General features: G+C 28.7%; 1 protein-coding gene across 2 annotated transcripts; it reads left to right on the forward strand.

Annotated features, from left to right (window-relative positions):
- The first annotated feature begins 3,644 nt into the window (after positions 1-3,644).
- On the forward strand, positions 3,645-16,095 carry LOC145742032 (lipoma-preferred partner homolog). 2 transcript variants are annotated; one of them, XM_082559767.1, is made up of 11 exons: positions 3,645-3,791; positions 9,933-9,985; positions 12,161-12,316; positions 12,543-12,632; positions 12,723-12,833; positions 13,074-13,337; positions 13,568-13,685; positions 14,032-14,147; positions 14,476-14,606; positions 14,775-14,895; positions 15,368-16,095. In XM_082559767.1, the coding sequence occupies exons 1-11, from the start codon at positions 3,686-3,688 to the stop codon at positions 15,479-15,481; spliced, it is 1,380 nt and encodes a 459-aa protein (XP_082415893.1). In that variant the 5' UTR covers positions 3,645-3,685; the 3' UTR covers positions 15,482-16,095. The 2 variants fall into 2 exon arrangements, with proteins under 2 accessions (XP_082415893.1, XP_082415894.1); XM_082559768.1 differs by lacking the exons at positions 3,645-3,791; positions 9,933-9,985 and adding an exon at positions 9,754-9,889.
- Positions 16,096-17,240: the final 1,145 nt, after the last annotated feature.

The following is a 17,240-nucleotide window of genomic DNA, read 5'->3' on the forward strand; positions in this document are numbered from 1 at the left end:
TTTCTCAATAATTTTAAATACAATTTCACACTCGGTTGGACACCATTAGCCGCTATTGTGCGCTTCTTTTTGGATCGCCTTATCGCCTGGTCATTTCAAGTTTTTCCCTTTTTTTCAGCGTTCTTAGTCACGTGATTTGTGTTTCGCCTTTTTTGTCTTTATTTGTATCGTAACTTGGAATAATTTTGGAATTCTACTTTTAGTACGTCATATATTTAGAATACGATTCGCCCTGTTCTAACAATTCATAAATGGTCTTTAGTTAGTTTTTTGTTAAAGGTAATATTGATTTGTAAGTGTTAAGCCAGTATTGTTTTTTGTTAATTGTTTTTCTTGTGTACTGAATATTGAATACATTGTAGAGTATTTCAATTGTTGTATCAGTCGAGTTAGACAGTTGCAATTCTGGGCCCATTATCGGTATTATTTTTATATTAACTGAGATCAATCTGTGATCAAGGGACGTATTTTATTCTCCGATCAACCTTTGTTGGTCACGTGGGGTATAGTTAGACAAACCCTACAGCTATTTTAAACGTGGTATAGTTGTAGTACTATTAAATATGCACAAGTTCGTTGGTTTTTATGTCGAATACACATTCACATGCTTTTATATTACTGTTTAAATTTAGCATATCTGATGTTTAACCTAGCTTATACAAATATGTTAACCTTTACAATATTCGGTTTAACTGTAAAAACCTAATTTTACGGCGCCAAATTTGTCTCTGTCAATGTGTTGTTTATTAAGTTATTTTCTAGTTCGTTTTAGTGTAAAAGGGGAGTAACATAAAATCTAATCCAATATTTTCACCTTTTGTTTTTAAATAGGTTTTTCTAAACTTAATTTGCAAATAACGCTTTGTAACTGGTTTGCCTCATTTCCTTGTATTGCAAATTCAGTAACTGTTTTTAGTTTTGTCTTGTATGAGTATAGTTAACGCATGATCATAAAACTACGTGGCTTGTGGTAACCTGTGCTTCCTTTTTAATTGTTCGTACTTTTTGTTAACTAAAAATACTATTATCTTTTATAAAAAGTATGTTGTCGCGTTTTATCTGCTTTCTCTATCTGGTACTTATCAAGATTTTAAATTTCTATTTAGGGGATTTAAAGAGAATAAAACTTGAACCATAACTCAAATTTTTAAAAACCTTCAAATATTAACAGCCTTTTTTTGGTCTAGGGCAAACAGGATAATGAAATATAAACGTTGCCCGGGACATATGCGGAACACACTTACAAATTCAAATTATGTATTTAAATGTATATTTTCTTAAAACCAAAATTTCAAAAAAGTTTTAGCAAAATTTAGGTAAATTTTATTAAAAATTAAAGGGCGTTTTTTAGAGCAGGGTAAGGGTAAAAGGGGCTTTAAAGTAACTGTTAAATTTTTCATAAATTTACATTTTGGGGGTATGGTTTTCATCTAATATCTACTAGGTGAAGTGTTTTTTTCGTTTTCGTTCAACGGCAACACTTTTTATTTTATTGCTGCCGTAAAGCTTTTATTAAAATGAACACACTGAATTTTATTACTTTTTTCACCAAAGGCTATATATTTATTTTACTATAAATGAAAATAACATTCCCTCGATTTATTTACTAGATATATTTAATAGCATAAAAAATTCAAACAGAATTGTAACTGTTATAAAAATAAAAGGTAATAATGAACACAATTGCTAAATCATTAGTTAACTTCATAAAGTTGTACGTATAGTCGTCACCATTATTTTTGTTCTGAAATATTTATTTTGTTCATTTGTTTTTTTTTAAATATTAGTAAAGTGGAATTTCTGTTACATTTTTTGATTTCTATGTAAGAAACTTTTGTAAATCGAAATAAATCGTGTTTTGGCAATGCATTAAGCAAAGTATTTTTAGTTGATTTAAATCTGTGTATGTATATTTTTGCTAGCAAAATTTAAAAATTCGTGCTAGTTTTTTTACAGTTCATAGGCCATCATCAATTTTGTCCATTGTTATTAGATTGTTTACTAACAGTAGGGAAGCATGCCAGTCTGCCAGTGAGTAATCAAATAAATACTAGTCTAGTTATAATCAAAGCCCTACAGCCATATGGCTTTGGTCATCCTAATAAACTTTAGTTCACAAGCTCATAAAAATGATATCTAAAGTTAAATTATCAGTGCTTGTGTTAGGTTGTTAAAATGTCTAAATGTTTTAAATAAATATGCTTGAGGGTTAAGCAATCGATTATATTCATTTGTGTTCAGTTGTTCATGTTAATTTAATAAAGTTTTTAGTCAGTTACCTAATTAGATACTGCTTTACAATAACTGAATGACTTGTAATAACTTACTGGTGACGTGTTTGATCATAATTTTTCTTGTTTAATAAAATTTATGGGAATTTGTGATTTATTTAAAAAACAATAATCTAAACTGATAATAAAAACTAATTTACAAAAAAAATAATTATCTAAACTGGCAGTGTAGTGTAGTAATCAGAACACTTGACTTCAAAACATGAGGTCCTGAGTACGATTTCCACTGCTATTATTGGCAATTATAATCTATAATATCCTAAACTGCCAAAAGCAATTCGTGACTGGGTCAGGGTAACTGATTTTACTCTACGTTTAGGTCGTAAAGTCGACTTTCTAAAATAAATAAATATAAAAAAGAGAGTTTTGCAGTTTTGGGAAAATTTTAATTATATATATACATTTTTTTAACATTTTTGCTTAAAAAAATTTTAGTTAATAACAGTAAAACATTTTTACAGTTAATTGGAGATTTTATTAATTTATTTATTTTGTGATTCTTAATGACAATAATTTAGGCAGCTTAAAAATTTATTTGATTGACGTCATGAACATTAATAATTTTTTGTAATTGATGTCAGTGGTTATATAACTTCCTGTCTGGACAGATTTTTAATTCAATAAACGTAACAGGAAGCTAATCGCATTTCATGTAATTTTTTTTAACTTTAGGGATTGAATATATTTTGTACAGCAATTTTAACTGTATGTTGAATGTCAGTGCATATACTTTTTTTTTGCGGAAATAACTGAATCAGTGTAAAGTTCTAGCAATGTATATTTACTCTGTTCTGTCAATCTAGGAAGGAAGTAGTTAGTAAATTTAATTTCGCTTTTAACCATATGTTTTTATTGCCTAAATTGGACAATTTTTGTGGTTAGACATAGAAACTAGGTTCACATAAACATGGAAATTGTTTTACAACTTAAAATTTTTATTAAAAATTTACTTACCTATATTTTTTTGCGTTGCTATTACTTGAAATTGTTTAGCCTTTGTAAAGAGATTTGTGCCAGTATAAAAGTTTTGAGTAATATAATTGTATAAATATACACAGTTATATATTTTTTGAAAATATATATTTATGTACAGAATAGGCGTAGTAATAATTTTTAATAAGTCTACATATTTATAGAAAAAAAGAGATTAAACCAATAATGTATGCTAATACTGTTTGTTTAATAGAAGTTTGGTTTAAAATCCTATTGATTTTAGTTGTGTTTTAAGCTAGTAAAAGTTGAATAAGTTAAAACCCTTTTTACAAATTATTTTGTATTTTCGGTACAATATTAAAAGCTTGCTAGAATAAATTAATGGTATGACTAATTTTTATTTATTATTTTTAGGCTAAATAATAAATAATTAAATTTAAACAAAATTAATAATTGGAAACATGGATGAACATTGGTTAGATGATGAACTCGCAGAGTTGGATCAAGCAGAAAAATTCATTCATGAAACAATGTCTAATTTTTTACCCACAACTACTGCAAATAAAAGTAAGATTTTTATTTAGCTTTTTTTAATGGGTAATTTTTTAGGCTGGGCTTTTATAACATATAATGTATTGTTTATGTGAAGGGCTGACTTATGCTATTAGTTTTTATTTTTAATTGTAAAAAAATGATTTTACACATACTATTTTAAAATAAATTTTATATATATATACTAAATGTGTTTATTTATAGCCTACATGCTTTAATTGATATTCTGTTTAGTTTTAAGGTATATATAGTTTATTTCTATATTATTTTAAGCTATAACTTACAACCTGTAGATGATAATAAAATGTTCAAGTTTTTTGATTGTTTGTTATTTGTTATATATATAAAAGGATTGTAATAGGTTCACTTAAATTTATAATCTTAACCAGGCTGTGGTTTTTAAACAAAAACTAAATATAAAAATTCTGCTTGGCCTGCAGCTATTTAATTTTCTAATCAAGGTAAAGGAATTTGTCTTAAACTAGCAGTTAACATGTCAAGGTGTATTAGTCATGTCAAAGTCCTTATTTGGCTTTAAAATGTTAAGTATGTGTACATTAATAATACTCAAGATTAATTTTAACCATAGCAAAAAATTTGATAACCGGACAGTGTTGAAAATGTAAATATAATGTTACTGAACTGTGAAATTGAGAAGTTTGCATTTTTATGCACATTTTTTTAAATGTATTTTAGAAAAAGTACAAACCCTTGTTAGTTAAAAATTTGCTAGATCTAACTATTTTTAGAGAAAAAAGGTCAGGCAAGTAATAAAAATAACATTAGATTTTACCAGTCAACTGATAGCGCTATGGAGTAATTTAACTCCACTACAACTTAAGATCGTTTGTTAAGAAAAACGAAAAAATGTATTTCTAAAGGTTTATTTGTTATATAATAAGTTAAAAGTCATTTAATAGGTAAAAATTTTTCATTTTTTTAAATTTTATTTGAAATCTATTTTTTTTGTTGTCCGTGTCTTGTTAGTTTTAAAAACATTTTTTTTTGTGTTAATAGTGTAAATTTGCTTAACAGAATGTTACAATTAAAAACACGCTTTTCAGTAATGCGCAAGCACTTTTAGGGCCAATTAATTAGAACTGAAATAATCTTTGTTAAAATTGGCGGCTGCTGCGGCTTTGAATAAAGTTCTTTTATTTTACTTGAGCTTCAATCTAAAGAATTTCAAGTATCTTCCTATCTTTTGTTTAACTCTCTTCCTAAAAGTTTATGCTTTTTAACTCCCTTTGAATGACGTAACTTTAGATTTATTTTCCGCTTTGTAGTTTTTGATCGGAGAAACCAAAAAAATAAAAATAAGTCGCAAAAATGAAAAAAAACGTTTTGAAGCAGTTATTAGGTATATATAGAAAAATGTAAGTTTTGTTATGCTTTTTTTTTGTGCTTTATAAATTACTGCGGTTGTCGATATCATTAATTAGTTTTTGTAGCTGCCTAATCTTTTAAATACGGGTTATAAAAATCGTATAAACTTCAGTTTTACTGTGATTTAATTGCTTTATAACGTAAGTGCAGGCGACTTATTTACGATGGAGAGCGACGTGAAGTCTGTGTTATTAAACTGTGCAAATTACATTTATTGAGAAAAGAGCGCGCCGATGTTTTGTTTGTAAATAAAAGAAATAAGATTTTAAAGTATATATATGTAATTTATTTAACGTGATGAATATTATTTGAAAGTAAGGTTTTAATTAGACTTTTTGGATCTTTAAAAAGTGTCGGTTGTATAGAAAATGTGTAAGATATAAACAGCAATAGTTTGATATTAAACGCCTACGCATTGTCAATTCACCGTAGCATTACGAATCTTAAATTCCTTTTCTATAACCGAACGCCTAGTTTTGTTTATTTCTGGCTCGCTGGTGATTCAAGCCGCCTTTGTGTACATAAAACTTAGATTCGGGCCGATATTCAAACGCTTATTTTTCTAAGGAGTCATTTTATCGCCCATCGTACCGCGTTTAAGTATACAAATCAACAGAGGTGGGGATTTTATCGGCATTAGGCGATAAGCGTTAATTTAGCACCGAAAAGGTAAAAAAGTGTAAAATAAGCGCTTTTGTAAAAGTCCCGTTTAAGCTGTATTGTAAGATTTTGATAGAAGGATTGTATTTCTGGATGTTTAGGTTGGTTTCGAATGAAAATGTTTTTGTTATTGTTCCTTGAAATTTCTTTCACTAGAAAGCTTGTAGTTCCGTAGACTATTCAGCTAGTCGCAAAAACAAGAAAGTCAGAAAGTGTAATAAACTAAAAAACCCTCAGCTTATAAAGTTAATTTTTTTTTAATTTTTTTTATTTAATCTTATTTTTTCGTTAGAATGCAACATATTTGTTAGAAATGTTGTTTATGTGCTTAAAATAGTTTGAATATTTTTGGTTATGTGGTCGCTGTTTGATTGTCATATAGCAGTGTAAAAATGTTGGGCTATTTATATATCTGGATATAACCTTTGTACGGTATGTTTATATTTAGTGAAAATTCAAAATTACTTTTTTTGAGTCACGTTCTTATAACGACCTACAATTTGTAACTATTGTGTATTGTGTTGTGATGAGTGTGCAGTTTTAAATGTGATAAAAATACCGTAACAGGGTTTAACATATGAGGGTTTAACCAAGGGTGTATGACTTATTTAGATAAATAACTCCGTTAATACACATTTTTGGGTCAAAAATGTCCCAATGGGTCATTGGTAGGATAAGTTATTTATATAAACGGTATACATTTGCAGTCATATGCCTTCCATTAAAAACAACGTTAAATGCCAAACGAACATTAAGACTTGTAATTTGCGCAAAAATAAAACGAGGGTTGGATTTTCACTACGCGTGACGAACCAAAATATCTCATTACGGCTCGGCCTAATTAGAAGTCACGTGACTACGGAGATCAGTGTAGCTCAGGCTTTTTTGGTGAGTTTTTGGCGCCGGAAACCACTTGTGAGTTGTCATTTACTGGTTAAGTTATCTTACGTTTGCGTTAGAATGCACAGTTAGCAGTAAACAGTGAATAAGTTACATATATAAAAAATTATATATTTTATTGCCCCTAACTACTACATTATGTTAAGATCTAGCCTTAATCAGCATAGAGAGGTAGTTGTTATGTTTGTAACGTTTGGATATTTTTTGCAAACTTAAGTTTAAAAATAAGGCAACGTTTTGTAATATGGCCAAAAACGTGCTTATATTGTCTTTTTCTATTTCAACAGCATGTATTTATAAGGCCATAAAACTTCATGTCTTAAACGTTATTGGATTTTTGAAAGGTCAGTTTAAAACAGAACATATTTACGCCGAATAATACTATTTATTGTGCCTTTTACAAACTGGGGTTTTTTTATAATATATTAAAACCCCATCTAATATATATTTATTTAAAGTGTTACGCAATTTAAATATCAAAAGGTTAATATATTACGGGAATTCGTTGCATGACCGTCCTGCCGTTTTCCTTCCTGCTTAAACATAACTGTGACGTCATACAAGCGGTGTGTGCTCTAAAAAAGGTTAATTAAACGTAGCCTTATGACTCACGCTCTTTTTATTAATACGTAACTTATATGTAATCTACCCTTATTCAATATGTTGCACGAAATTTTTCCCTTTTTCGTTACGTTTTCAAATTTTGATTGACATATACGGTGAAAATATAGACTTACAATAATATGTCTGGGTGTTTAAAGTTATATTTGAAAGTGGTAATAACATACCTTAAATATTATTGACTTAATGTTACATTGGCCTTTAGGGTAAGTAAAGAGAAAAATTAATGAAAATAGGGGGTATGGTGTTATTTTGTTACAGACAGTTTATGAAAATGAGGAAGAAAAATTTTTGAGTATTTTGCGAGAACCTTGCTTGGTTATATGAGTAATTTAGTTACCAAACTAAAGTTTTGCTATAGGTTAAAATAGCGTAATTTATTTTAAATGTAATTAAATTGTATTATCTGCCGTTTTAATGCAAAAAGTTGTCGGTAACCACCAGCCCACCTTAGTGTATTAATTAATTTGTTTTTTAAGATATAAGAAGTATTTTAACAACATGTAAAAGTATAGATTTGTCATAAGGCATGAAATTGCGTAATTTTTTTCAAATATTGAACGTATAAATTTTTAAAATCTGTCGTATTAATAACAACTTGTTGTCAACATTTACCAATTTTTGCAGGATATATCAATAAGACTGTTTTTAAATTTTAAAATTGTAAAAAATATTTTATTTTAGTTTCAACCCCGTATTGCAACACTTTCAAATTTTTTATCAGAATGTTAAAGGTCAACGTTAAAAAGCTTTTATGTTAGATTAATATCAGAGGACTGGTCATTTAAAGATAGTAGAGATAAAACTTTTATTTCAAATCTTTACCAATTTTATGGAATTTTAAATCAAAAAGTTATTAATTAAGTTAAACAAAAAATTTTAAATTCATTTTATCAGCAACAAAAACGTAGTTTTATGGAAAATATTCAAACCCAATAAAAATGTAATAAATATAGTTTATTTTTTACGATCTAGGCCTTGTTAAATAAAATTAGAGTACAATTTAAATTGTATTATTACAAAAAAAATAACAAAGATGTAGTTATTATTTAAACTACCAAACATGAAAGTTGAAAACGTGATGTAAATATTCCACCTTAGTGGTTTTTTGTTTGTGATGTCAACACAATACTGATGCTTGCCCCGTTCCCATAACATTGTTATCGCCGTAAAAAGTCAAATTTTTTATTAATTTCATCTTAAAAAGTTGGATTGTTTGTTCTAGGTATTCAAATATTAGCTCTGGTGGTTATGTAGAGTAGAGCATAGTTTCTTACGGTTGTTGTGTCATATTCTTGCGCTTTGGATTAGTTGTAATTAAGAGAAAATACTAAGTATAGAATATACTAATTAATAGAATATACTAAATTACATATAGTTAAACGATAAGTTGCACACGACTTAAATTTAGAAAATACTTAATTGTACGTTAGCTATATGACATGTTGTATTTAAGCCTACAACATACAATAAAAATTAAATATGCAAATGATGTGAATGTAGGTTATTAGTTAAAATGGTAAAAGATAATTAATTTGCAAGTGGTATTTTGTTTTTTGTTAGCTTATTACTAACGGTTTAACCCAAAAGATTTTATCAGAAACTTTTGCGGGGAATTTTTTTAAAACCAAAATTTTAGGATTAAGGTTAGGTTTATAATACCTTTAGTAATGACTCATGTTTAATAGTTATTATTAATATAGCGTACCAATAGTTCCTTAAAAGTGTTTGTGCTTTCGTAAAGAGATTTTTTTCTGTAGTAAACACATGGTATTCCAGACTAAAAACAAAAATCAGCTGTTTAGTTCGTTAGTTGTATAGAACTATTGAGAAAATGCATCTCGGTAACAATAGAACGGTCTCGGACGCAAAACCAAAGGTACAGCCGGGTTATTTACGTTAACTAATGAATGAAACCATTGTTTTAGCCATTCGCACCCTTAGTCAGTTAACTTGTTTTCAGTTCCGCTTCTTTATTTCAGCACCGCCGTGTGTGGAGATTGAATTGACCCGTGCCAGACTTACACAACGTCGTGAATAAGCGTTGGCCCAGTTAGTTGGCTACATAATATTGTCGTACCCGACTCTTGCACCTGTCTGTAAGCTATGTAGTTGATGTTTGCATGTAAATACGCGCGCACTTTTCAATTTAAACACCATTTGAGCGAGTGGTAAAGCAGGTTTAGAGGTTTTACGCATAAGACAACTAGAACCAAGGATTAGCCTAGAAAAGTCTAAATTAAAAAACGCCACAGCATTTATTTTTAGTTTAAATTGAAAAATATAAAGTTAACAATGTATACGTTAGAGGTATTTTGGTTGAACTATTAATACAAACTTTAATTGGGATTAGTTTTTGTAACCTAGATAGTTATTTTTTGCTTCAAGCAGAAACCCCTTTTTTGGTATTTTAACAATATGTTTAATACAGGAAATTGATAAAAATATATTTTTATAATTTTATGTTGTGTGTGTACATATGAAATTAAATATTCTGGGATATATACCAAATATTATCAACGAAGAATACGATGTTAAAATTTAAGGTACGTTTTTTGTTTTACTTTATTTTTAAATTTTAAATCTTAGATACAGCGGTGAAATCTAGACCAGTCAATAAACCCACGACCTCGCAACAACAGGTAAGTAACTTAGTTGTATATTAAATATTTAACTAGTACATTATATACATATATTTTTTTCGGCTTACATAAAATTTTGCTTGGTCACGTGACAAGTAAACCTAGCTTAGCTTATTTTATGCTCGATTTACCGGTGACGTCAATTGGAATGCGCTTGTCGAATTAATTAACTAATGTCTATCCCACAATGCACTACGTGTAATTCGCACAAATAAACTTTTAAAAATCAATCAAATTGCAGTGTCAGATTTTGGAAGCAATTTGATTTAAATTTCATTAAATAGTTTTTTTTTTGACAAAAAAAGTTTGGCAACCTATATGTTAAAATAAGGGGCAAATATACAATATGTTAAGTAATAAATACATTTTTTGGCAACCGTTTGACTATATTAAGACATTTTACTTGCTGCATGATGTGTTACAATGAAATAATTATGTACTCAATATTTCGATTCGGGTTAATAAATAATTAAATTTCCGACCGCTAAATGGCGCAATAAGGCCAAAAATAAATATATTTGAATTGCATTACAAATTCAATTTTTATTTAGTCATCGATATAGTCTATTGAATAAATTTAAAATTAAAAATTTTCAGTTTGCAATAAAAATCAACAAAAAATTTGCAATAAAATTTTTAGGTCACTTAAACTTTGACATTAGTGCATTTTAAACGACTGGCCATTTTAAAAATTTTAAATAAATTTGTGTTTCTAATCCTATGCTTAGTGCGTAAAAAGTAAGTTAGCAAGTGCATTGAAGGTTCGCTGCGTTAACGGAATTCATTTCTAATTTGCTCATCACCGTGACGTCAGCAGTTCGTTTTATTGCGTTTTAAACGCGCTAGCTGGACCACTATAATTTCTCTACAAAGCCACAAAACCATGCCTAGAATTTTTGCTCGCTTAAAATGGTAAGGAATCGATGTCGCCTCCTTATATGGCGATACCGCGTCAAATAGTTGAAGGCAAGGAAAGAACAAGGCTTCAGTTGTTCAGCTTTTTTCAGCCTTGTTTACTGCGTTTCATAATAAAAGAATGCAATATACGAGTTGCATATCAATATAGATGTGTGCGGATTTTATCAACCTATTGCATAACGTTTAGTTTATTAGGCTTGTTTACATTGTTTACTTATGTTAGTTATACGGAATTTGCGCGTTCACAATGAAAGGATGTTATCTATCATATTGCCTCATAGCTTTAGGGTATACATATTCAAAATGTATTTAAAGAATAGAGTTGTATAACATACGATTTAAACAGTAATTAGATAAAGGCGTGTAGATTTGTAGTAATAATTAATATTTAGACAGATTATAATTACATAGTTGGTATTATATTTTTAACAGTGGTTTTATTGTAATTAGATCTTAATTACGTTAGCAAAATTTAAGTTACGTCATTTTGAAATGATTGTCGATTAACGCGTCATAAGTAATTTTCTTACATTCGTGTCATGTCAAGTAATTCAAATCGATAAAATATTAACTCTTCAACTATAAAGTATCATCGGTTATCGTTATTTTACATGTAAATTGAACATGTCTTAAACTGAAAGGGTTTTAACTTGCATTCATAAGATTAGTTGGCATTTTATATTTAAGGAAATTAAATTTTAAATATGCAAAACTGCGTTGCGTCTAAAATTTAAAAAAATACTCATTAGGCAAATGTTAAGTAGTCATTTAGCTTTATGCGTAATAAAAACGTTTTTTGATAAATATAAGGTAGAATAGGTAGTTTTAATTTATATTATGTAAAATACCAACGCTATATAGTTTGAGGTAAAATTAACCATTTTTTGTAAACGAATAGTTGAGTTAGCCATAATGGTAGTGGTACTTCACATTTGTGAAGTATTTAGATCGTTAACGTGAGAGATACTTGTAAGTTTACCGTACCATTGCGCCTGTGTTATGTGTAAGAGAAATACCAGGTTTAGTGTAGTTTTTTTTTCTATACTAGTTTAACGCGTGTTGTGTAGATAATTTAAGAACTATTAATATACAAATGCTCACTAGCTTATCAATATTTGTTCAAGTTTCAAAAAAGCATGTTGAAGTTATTTTAAAATTTAGTAGGTTTATTTTAGCAAAATAAAAAAATGCTGTAACATTATTTCGGATATCAAATTTATTATTTTTTAGTTATTATCAATATTTTATAAATTATAGGTCACTAGGTCATCTAAAGGGTCAGAAAGTGAGGTCGATAAACTGACCAATCAGTTGTTAGAAGGACTGGACTCTGGAAAAACCAAGAATTCTGATACAATTAACGATTTTAATTTACCCCCACCTCCCGATTTAGACGATTTTATTTACACCAAGGTAAATTTAATTTAAAACTTTAAAAGAAAAAAATCTGAAAACATGAATTGTAATATTAAAATAAAAAAGAAATAAAATATATAATAGATTTTTGTTGTTCAGGGTTTTACTTAAATTTAATTAAAGTTGCCTTATACTTTAAAAAAAAAACTTTCTATAAATTTTTAATGGTAATGATTTTTTGTTGTAAATATTTAAAACAGCATAAATTTTACAATTTTTTTAGAAATCTTCTGGTGGATTAAAATCAGATTTACCTTCACCTCCACCAATTTCAAGTTTACCCCCACCTGTACCCCCATTACCCAAATCAGAGGTTTTTATTGAATTTGTTTGAATATTATTTTTTGGCATTGAATATTTCTGTTTCTTCTGTTTCAAGTTTCATTTAATATTTTTTGTTTAGGTTTCAGCCCCAGTAATGTCAAAAGTTGCCCCACCCCCGGTTCTCCCTAAACCTTCACGCTCCACTGCACTCAAGGGAGGCGGAAAGAAATATACTAATTCAGTCACTTTTGTAAGTTTAAGTTCATTTGTCAAAATTTCAAAAATACTGAAGTTTTAAAAGTGTGTTTTGGTTAGGGATTAAAAAAATAGTTAGAGAAAGTTGTAAAACATTTTTCTTTTCTTTTTTGTTGTTTTCTAGCCAAAGTTGTTCCTAAAAAATGTCATTTAAATTTCATGCAAAAGTTTTGGTTATTTTTTTTTAAAACAATTTAATTTTCTTTCAATCAATTTACTTTATTTTTTTTTGTAGAAACCATCCCGTCCAACATCCAATTCTTCAATTCCCCCACCTGTCCCACCCTTGCCAGCAGATGAAGATATGCCCCCACCACCCCCAACAGCCACTTATGCAGCCGTAAACAAGGCCCCTGACAGCCAACCAGCCAAAAATGGTGGCAGTAAAGTGCCACCACTAGTGCAACAAAGACCTGATCCACCAACAACAAAATTAAACCCAGAAGATGAATTGGATTATTTGACGAATACTTTGTTGGCTAATATGGATAATCCGAAGGTTAAATTTTAATAAAGTCTTAATTAATTAACTTATTTACGCTAAAAATGTGTCAGTTGAGTTTTTATTTAGGAATTTGTAATTGTTAAGTTGTATCTTAGAATTACATAACTAATTTTAAAAGTAGAATCAATTTTTACATTAAAAAAGAGATTTTATTTTTGTTTGATATATTTAACCTGGGTCAATAGAATATTTAAAAATGTTATTTTTATGTAATTTAATTTTAGGATGAGGAGTTTTATGGATTTTGTGAAAAGTGTAATGGTGTGGTGGAAGGTGAACAAGTTGGTTGTAATGCTATGGATTCTATCTTTCATATTACTTGCTTCACCTGCGAGACTTGTCGTAAGTACTTAGGTTTTGTTAAAACAAGAAAATAAAGAAATTGATTTTTGTTTTTAAAAAAAATTAATCTATAATGTTTAATTAAGCTATAATGTTTAACTATAATATTTCAATTGTTATAACTTAATCAATAAATACGTTTTTTAAAGTAAAGCATTTAAAGTATATATACAGCATACCATACAAAAGTCCATTTTTATATATTACATATAATATTTTTTGTATTAATATGCTTACTGGGTGTTTGATAAAGAAGTTGTTTTTATATTTTTTCATTAACTGTTAGTTTTTTGTAAATATTTGTTTTTTGAGTGCGGGGAAAATAAAAATAATTTGTGTTTGTTAGGTAAAGGTCTTCACGGCGAGCAGTTTTATGCGGTGGGAAAAAAAGCTTATTGTGAGCCTTGTTATATTAACTCGTTGGAGAAATGCACCAGTTGTCAACAAACCATTACCGATAGGGTAGATTTTTAATCTTCTCTGATTTACACTTCATAATTATGTGCAAATTTTTTATTTTAAACTATTTTTTGTTTATTTTTTGAATACAAAAAATGTGTATTTTTTTAATTTTTTTTCTGTCAGGAAATCGTTACTCTCGGTATGTGTGTTGTATTTATTTATTTAGTTTAACATTTGCCTAAAGAGTATTTTTTACTTGGAAAAACTTCGCTAAAACTTTTGCTGTGTGCATAGAACCTGTATCATTATTCTCCGTTATTTAAACCCTTTCAACTTAAATATAAACACGTTACTAATCACTCCTTTCACGATATTGACTTTTTATTAGATTTTGCGAGCAACAGGCAAGCCATACCATCCTGAATGTTTCACGTGTGTTGCTTGTAATAAAAGTATGGACGGGATCCCGTTTACATTAGACGACAATGGAAACATATTCTGCGTGGACGATTATCATAAGTAAGCCTATATGTTTCTAATGTGATGGTTGAATTAGCGTTATTCTGTACACAGTTCGTGCTGGATATTGTTTATATGGTTCAAGTAAAAAAAAAATTTATGAGTTTCTGATATTCTTCAATATTTTACATTTTTTTTGTAAAATTTGTAACATCCTTTTTTTCTTAGAAAATTTGCACCACGTTGTAGCATATGCACTGATCCTATAATGCCAGAACCAGGTAAAGAAGAAACTGTCAGAATTGTCGCACTTGGCAGAAGCTTTCACGTATCTTGTTATAAATGCGAGGTTAGTATTCAAAAATAAATATCTTTATTGGAAATACGTGTTATATTATACACAGTTAATTGTCAAATCACCGAAAACCGTTTTACCAAAATAACATTTGACCGAAATGCTATTTTACTGGCAATAAGACACTTGCTATTAACCCCCATCTACCTTAACCGGTCTCTAGAAAATGCTTCTAAATTTCAAAAAAAAAATTTGACCTCAATGGTGGTTCCAAAATGATTTTTAGTCAAATTATTTACGGTATCGTTGGATACCATTTTAAACTATTCACAATAAAAATGTAACCATTTTTTCGGTTTACGTGGCTTTGGTATTTTTCAATATATGTATTTATTTTTCTTAGGTAATATTGTTAATAGAAAGCTTATATATACAAGTTTAATTGCCTTTTTTAAAATCGTGTGTAATCACATAACGCAATTTGCTTTATGTTGTGGTTTAAAACTTTGACACTTTCTGATTACAGAAATGTGGCGTCAGATTAACCTCGGAGAAAGGAGATGGAAAGGGTTGTTACCCGTTAGACGACCATATTTACTGCTTGAATTGCAACACTTCGCTTGCCCAGCAAGCTGCGTAATGTCCTTGGTTATGACATTGCGTCACCAGATTAATGACGTCATTGGGATTTTTTGAAAATTTTGTTTACCGATTGGTTGAATATCTTACGTAATAAGGAGTAATATAGTTCAACTAAAATGCCATGTGTAAATATTGCGTATCATAAGTAAGCCTTCGTCGTTTTTTTTCGCACGGTGACGCTATAGCTCCACCGTTTTTTGGTAGCAGTATTTAAGGTTTTTAGCCGACGTTTTTCAACATATTCTTACTATTTCGTCTAGTACAAAAACGCATTGTGTTATACATACTCCTGTTTACATTTTTGTTTTCTCAGCTACGTATTTGCACTATTCAATACAGTAGATCTTAATTGGGCGTTTGCCCTTTGTACATACTTTTTGTGTAAAGTGACTTGTTTTTACTTTTTAGTGCCTGATCTCGTGCATCCAGTGTAAAAACTTTTATATAATCACAATTTTTAAATACGTTTTTAAAAAAAATTTCCAAATATTTTCTGTATGATTTTATGTTAAACGCTTGTTTTTATCACTTTTAATTAATCATGTGCACTTTTTCATTCCATCATTGTTTTAAAAGTACATTACCTGGTTAAATATATAAATAATTTTTTTATATGTAGTTTAAAATATTAAAAATTTTGCCTATTTTAATTAGAAATTCAACTATTTTTGGTGCTTGAATAGCAGTACAAATTAAATTTTTAAACAAAATGTAACGGCGATCAAAACATATTTGTTGAAAATCTTAATTTTTTTATCAATATGTTTAATCCATATGTACATTGTGATTCAAGCATTATTCACTTTATATTCATTGCGTCGCTTAACAAAAGAGATTAATACAAAAAACGATTGTGATCTAATTAATACAATTTGAAACCCCCCATTAAATTTGTTTTGTTTAGACTTACGTTTCGGACCAAAAAAACTCAGTGAATTAGAAGGTTATTTACAGTTGTTTTTTAATCTATAAAATAAGGAATAATGGTTAACGATTTAATGTGATTTACGATAAAAATTTTACTAATATTGCCAAGTAGTGTGGTTTTAAGGCTACGTGTTATTTGCAGTGTATACATGACGAATACGTTTAGCTGAAAGTAAATGTCTTATCGTCTATTGGTTAGTTTTTTTCTAAATGAAGTCAAACGTGATTTACTTCTTCGCTATGTTTACTACTTCGGAAATCTATTTCACCTTGAATAGAAATATCTACGTGCATGACTAAAATAAAGTTCGTAAATAAAAAACGGGGCGTTATCCTTTTTTCTCGATTCTAATTGGTCAAACTTTATTTAAATTGAACATAAAAGAGAATAGCACATTTTGTTTAGTAGTAGTTATAAAGGATATGAAAGAACGATCGTCGAAAGCGATTTAAATGCTTAAATTCGATCTTTAAAATGCGATGTATTGTCACTAACTTGTGTTTAACAGCCTTAGCTCAGCAGTGACAAGACAATAAGCTGTATTGTATTACCAGTTACAGAACGACAGTGTCAATATGGACTGTGTACTAAACGTGTAACTTGTATATTATATAAATTTACAACAATCTGACAATTGTAGAACCCTTAAAATGATTTATTATGTGCTTATTACCTAACTTAAACAGTTAAAAATGCCAAGTCAGCAAGTATTATTTAAACAAAAAAAACATACCTTTTTGTTTACTGCATTAACAGATTGAGCAGTTAGGAAATTAGATAAATTGTAAACAAAAACTTCAGCGGTAAAATCTGAAATGTGTAATTTTAA

This window comes from Corella eumyota, chromosome 2 (genome assembly GCF_963082875.1).
Source record: "Corella eumyota chromosome 2, kaCorEumy4.1, whole genome shotgun sequence".
In the NCBI taxonomy this organism is placed as follows: Eukaryota; Metazoa; Chordata; class Ascidiacea; order Phlebobranchia; family Corellidae; genus Corella; species Corella eumyota.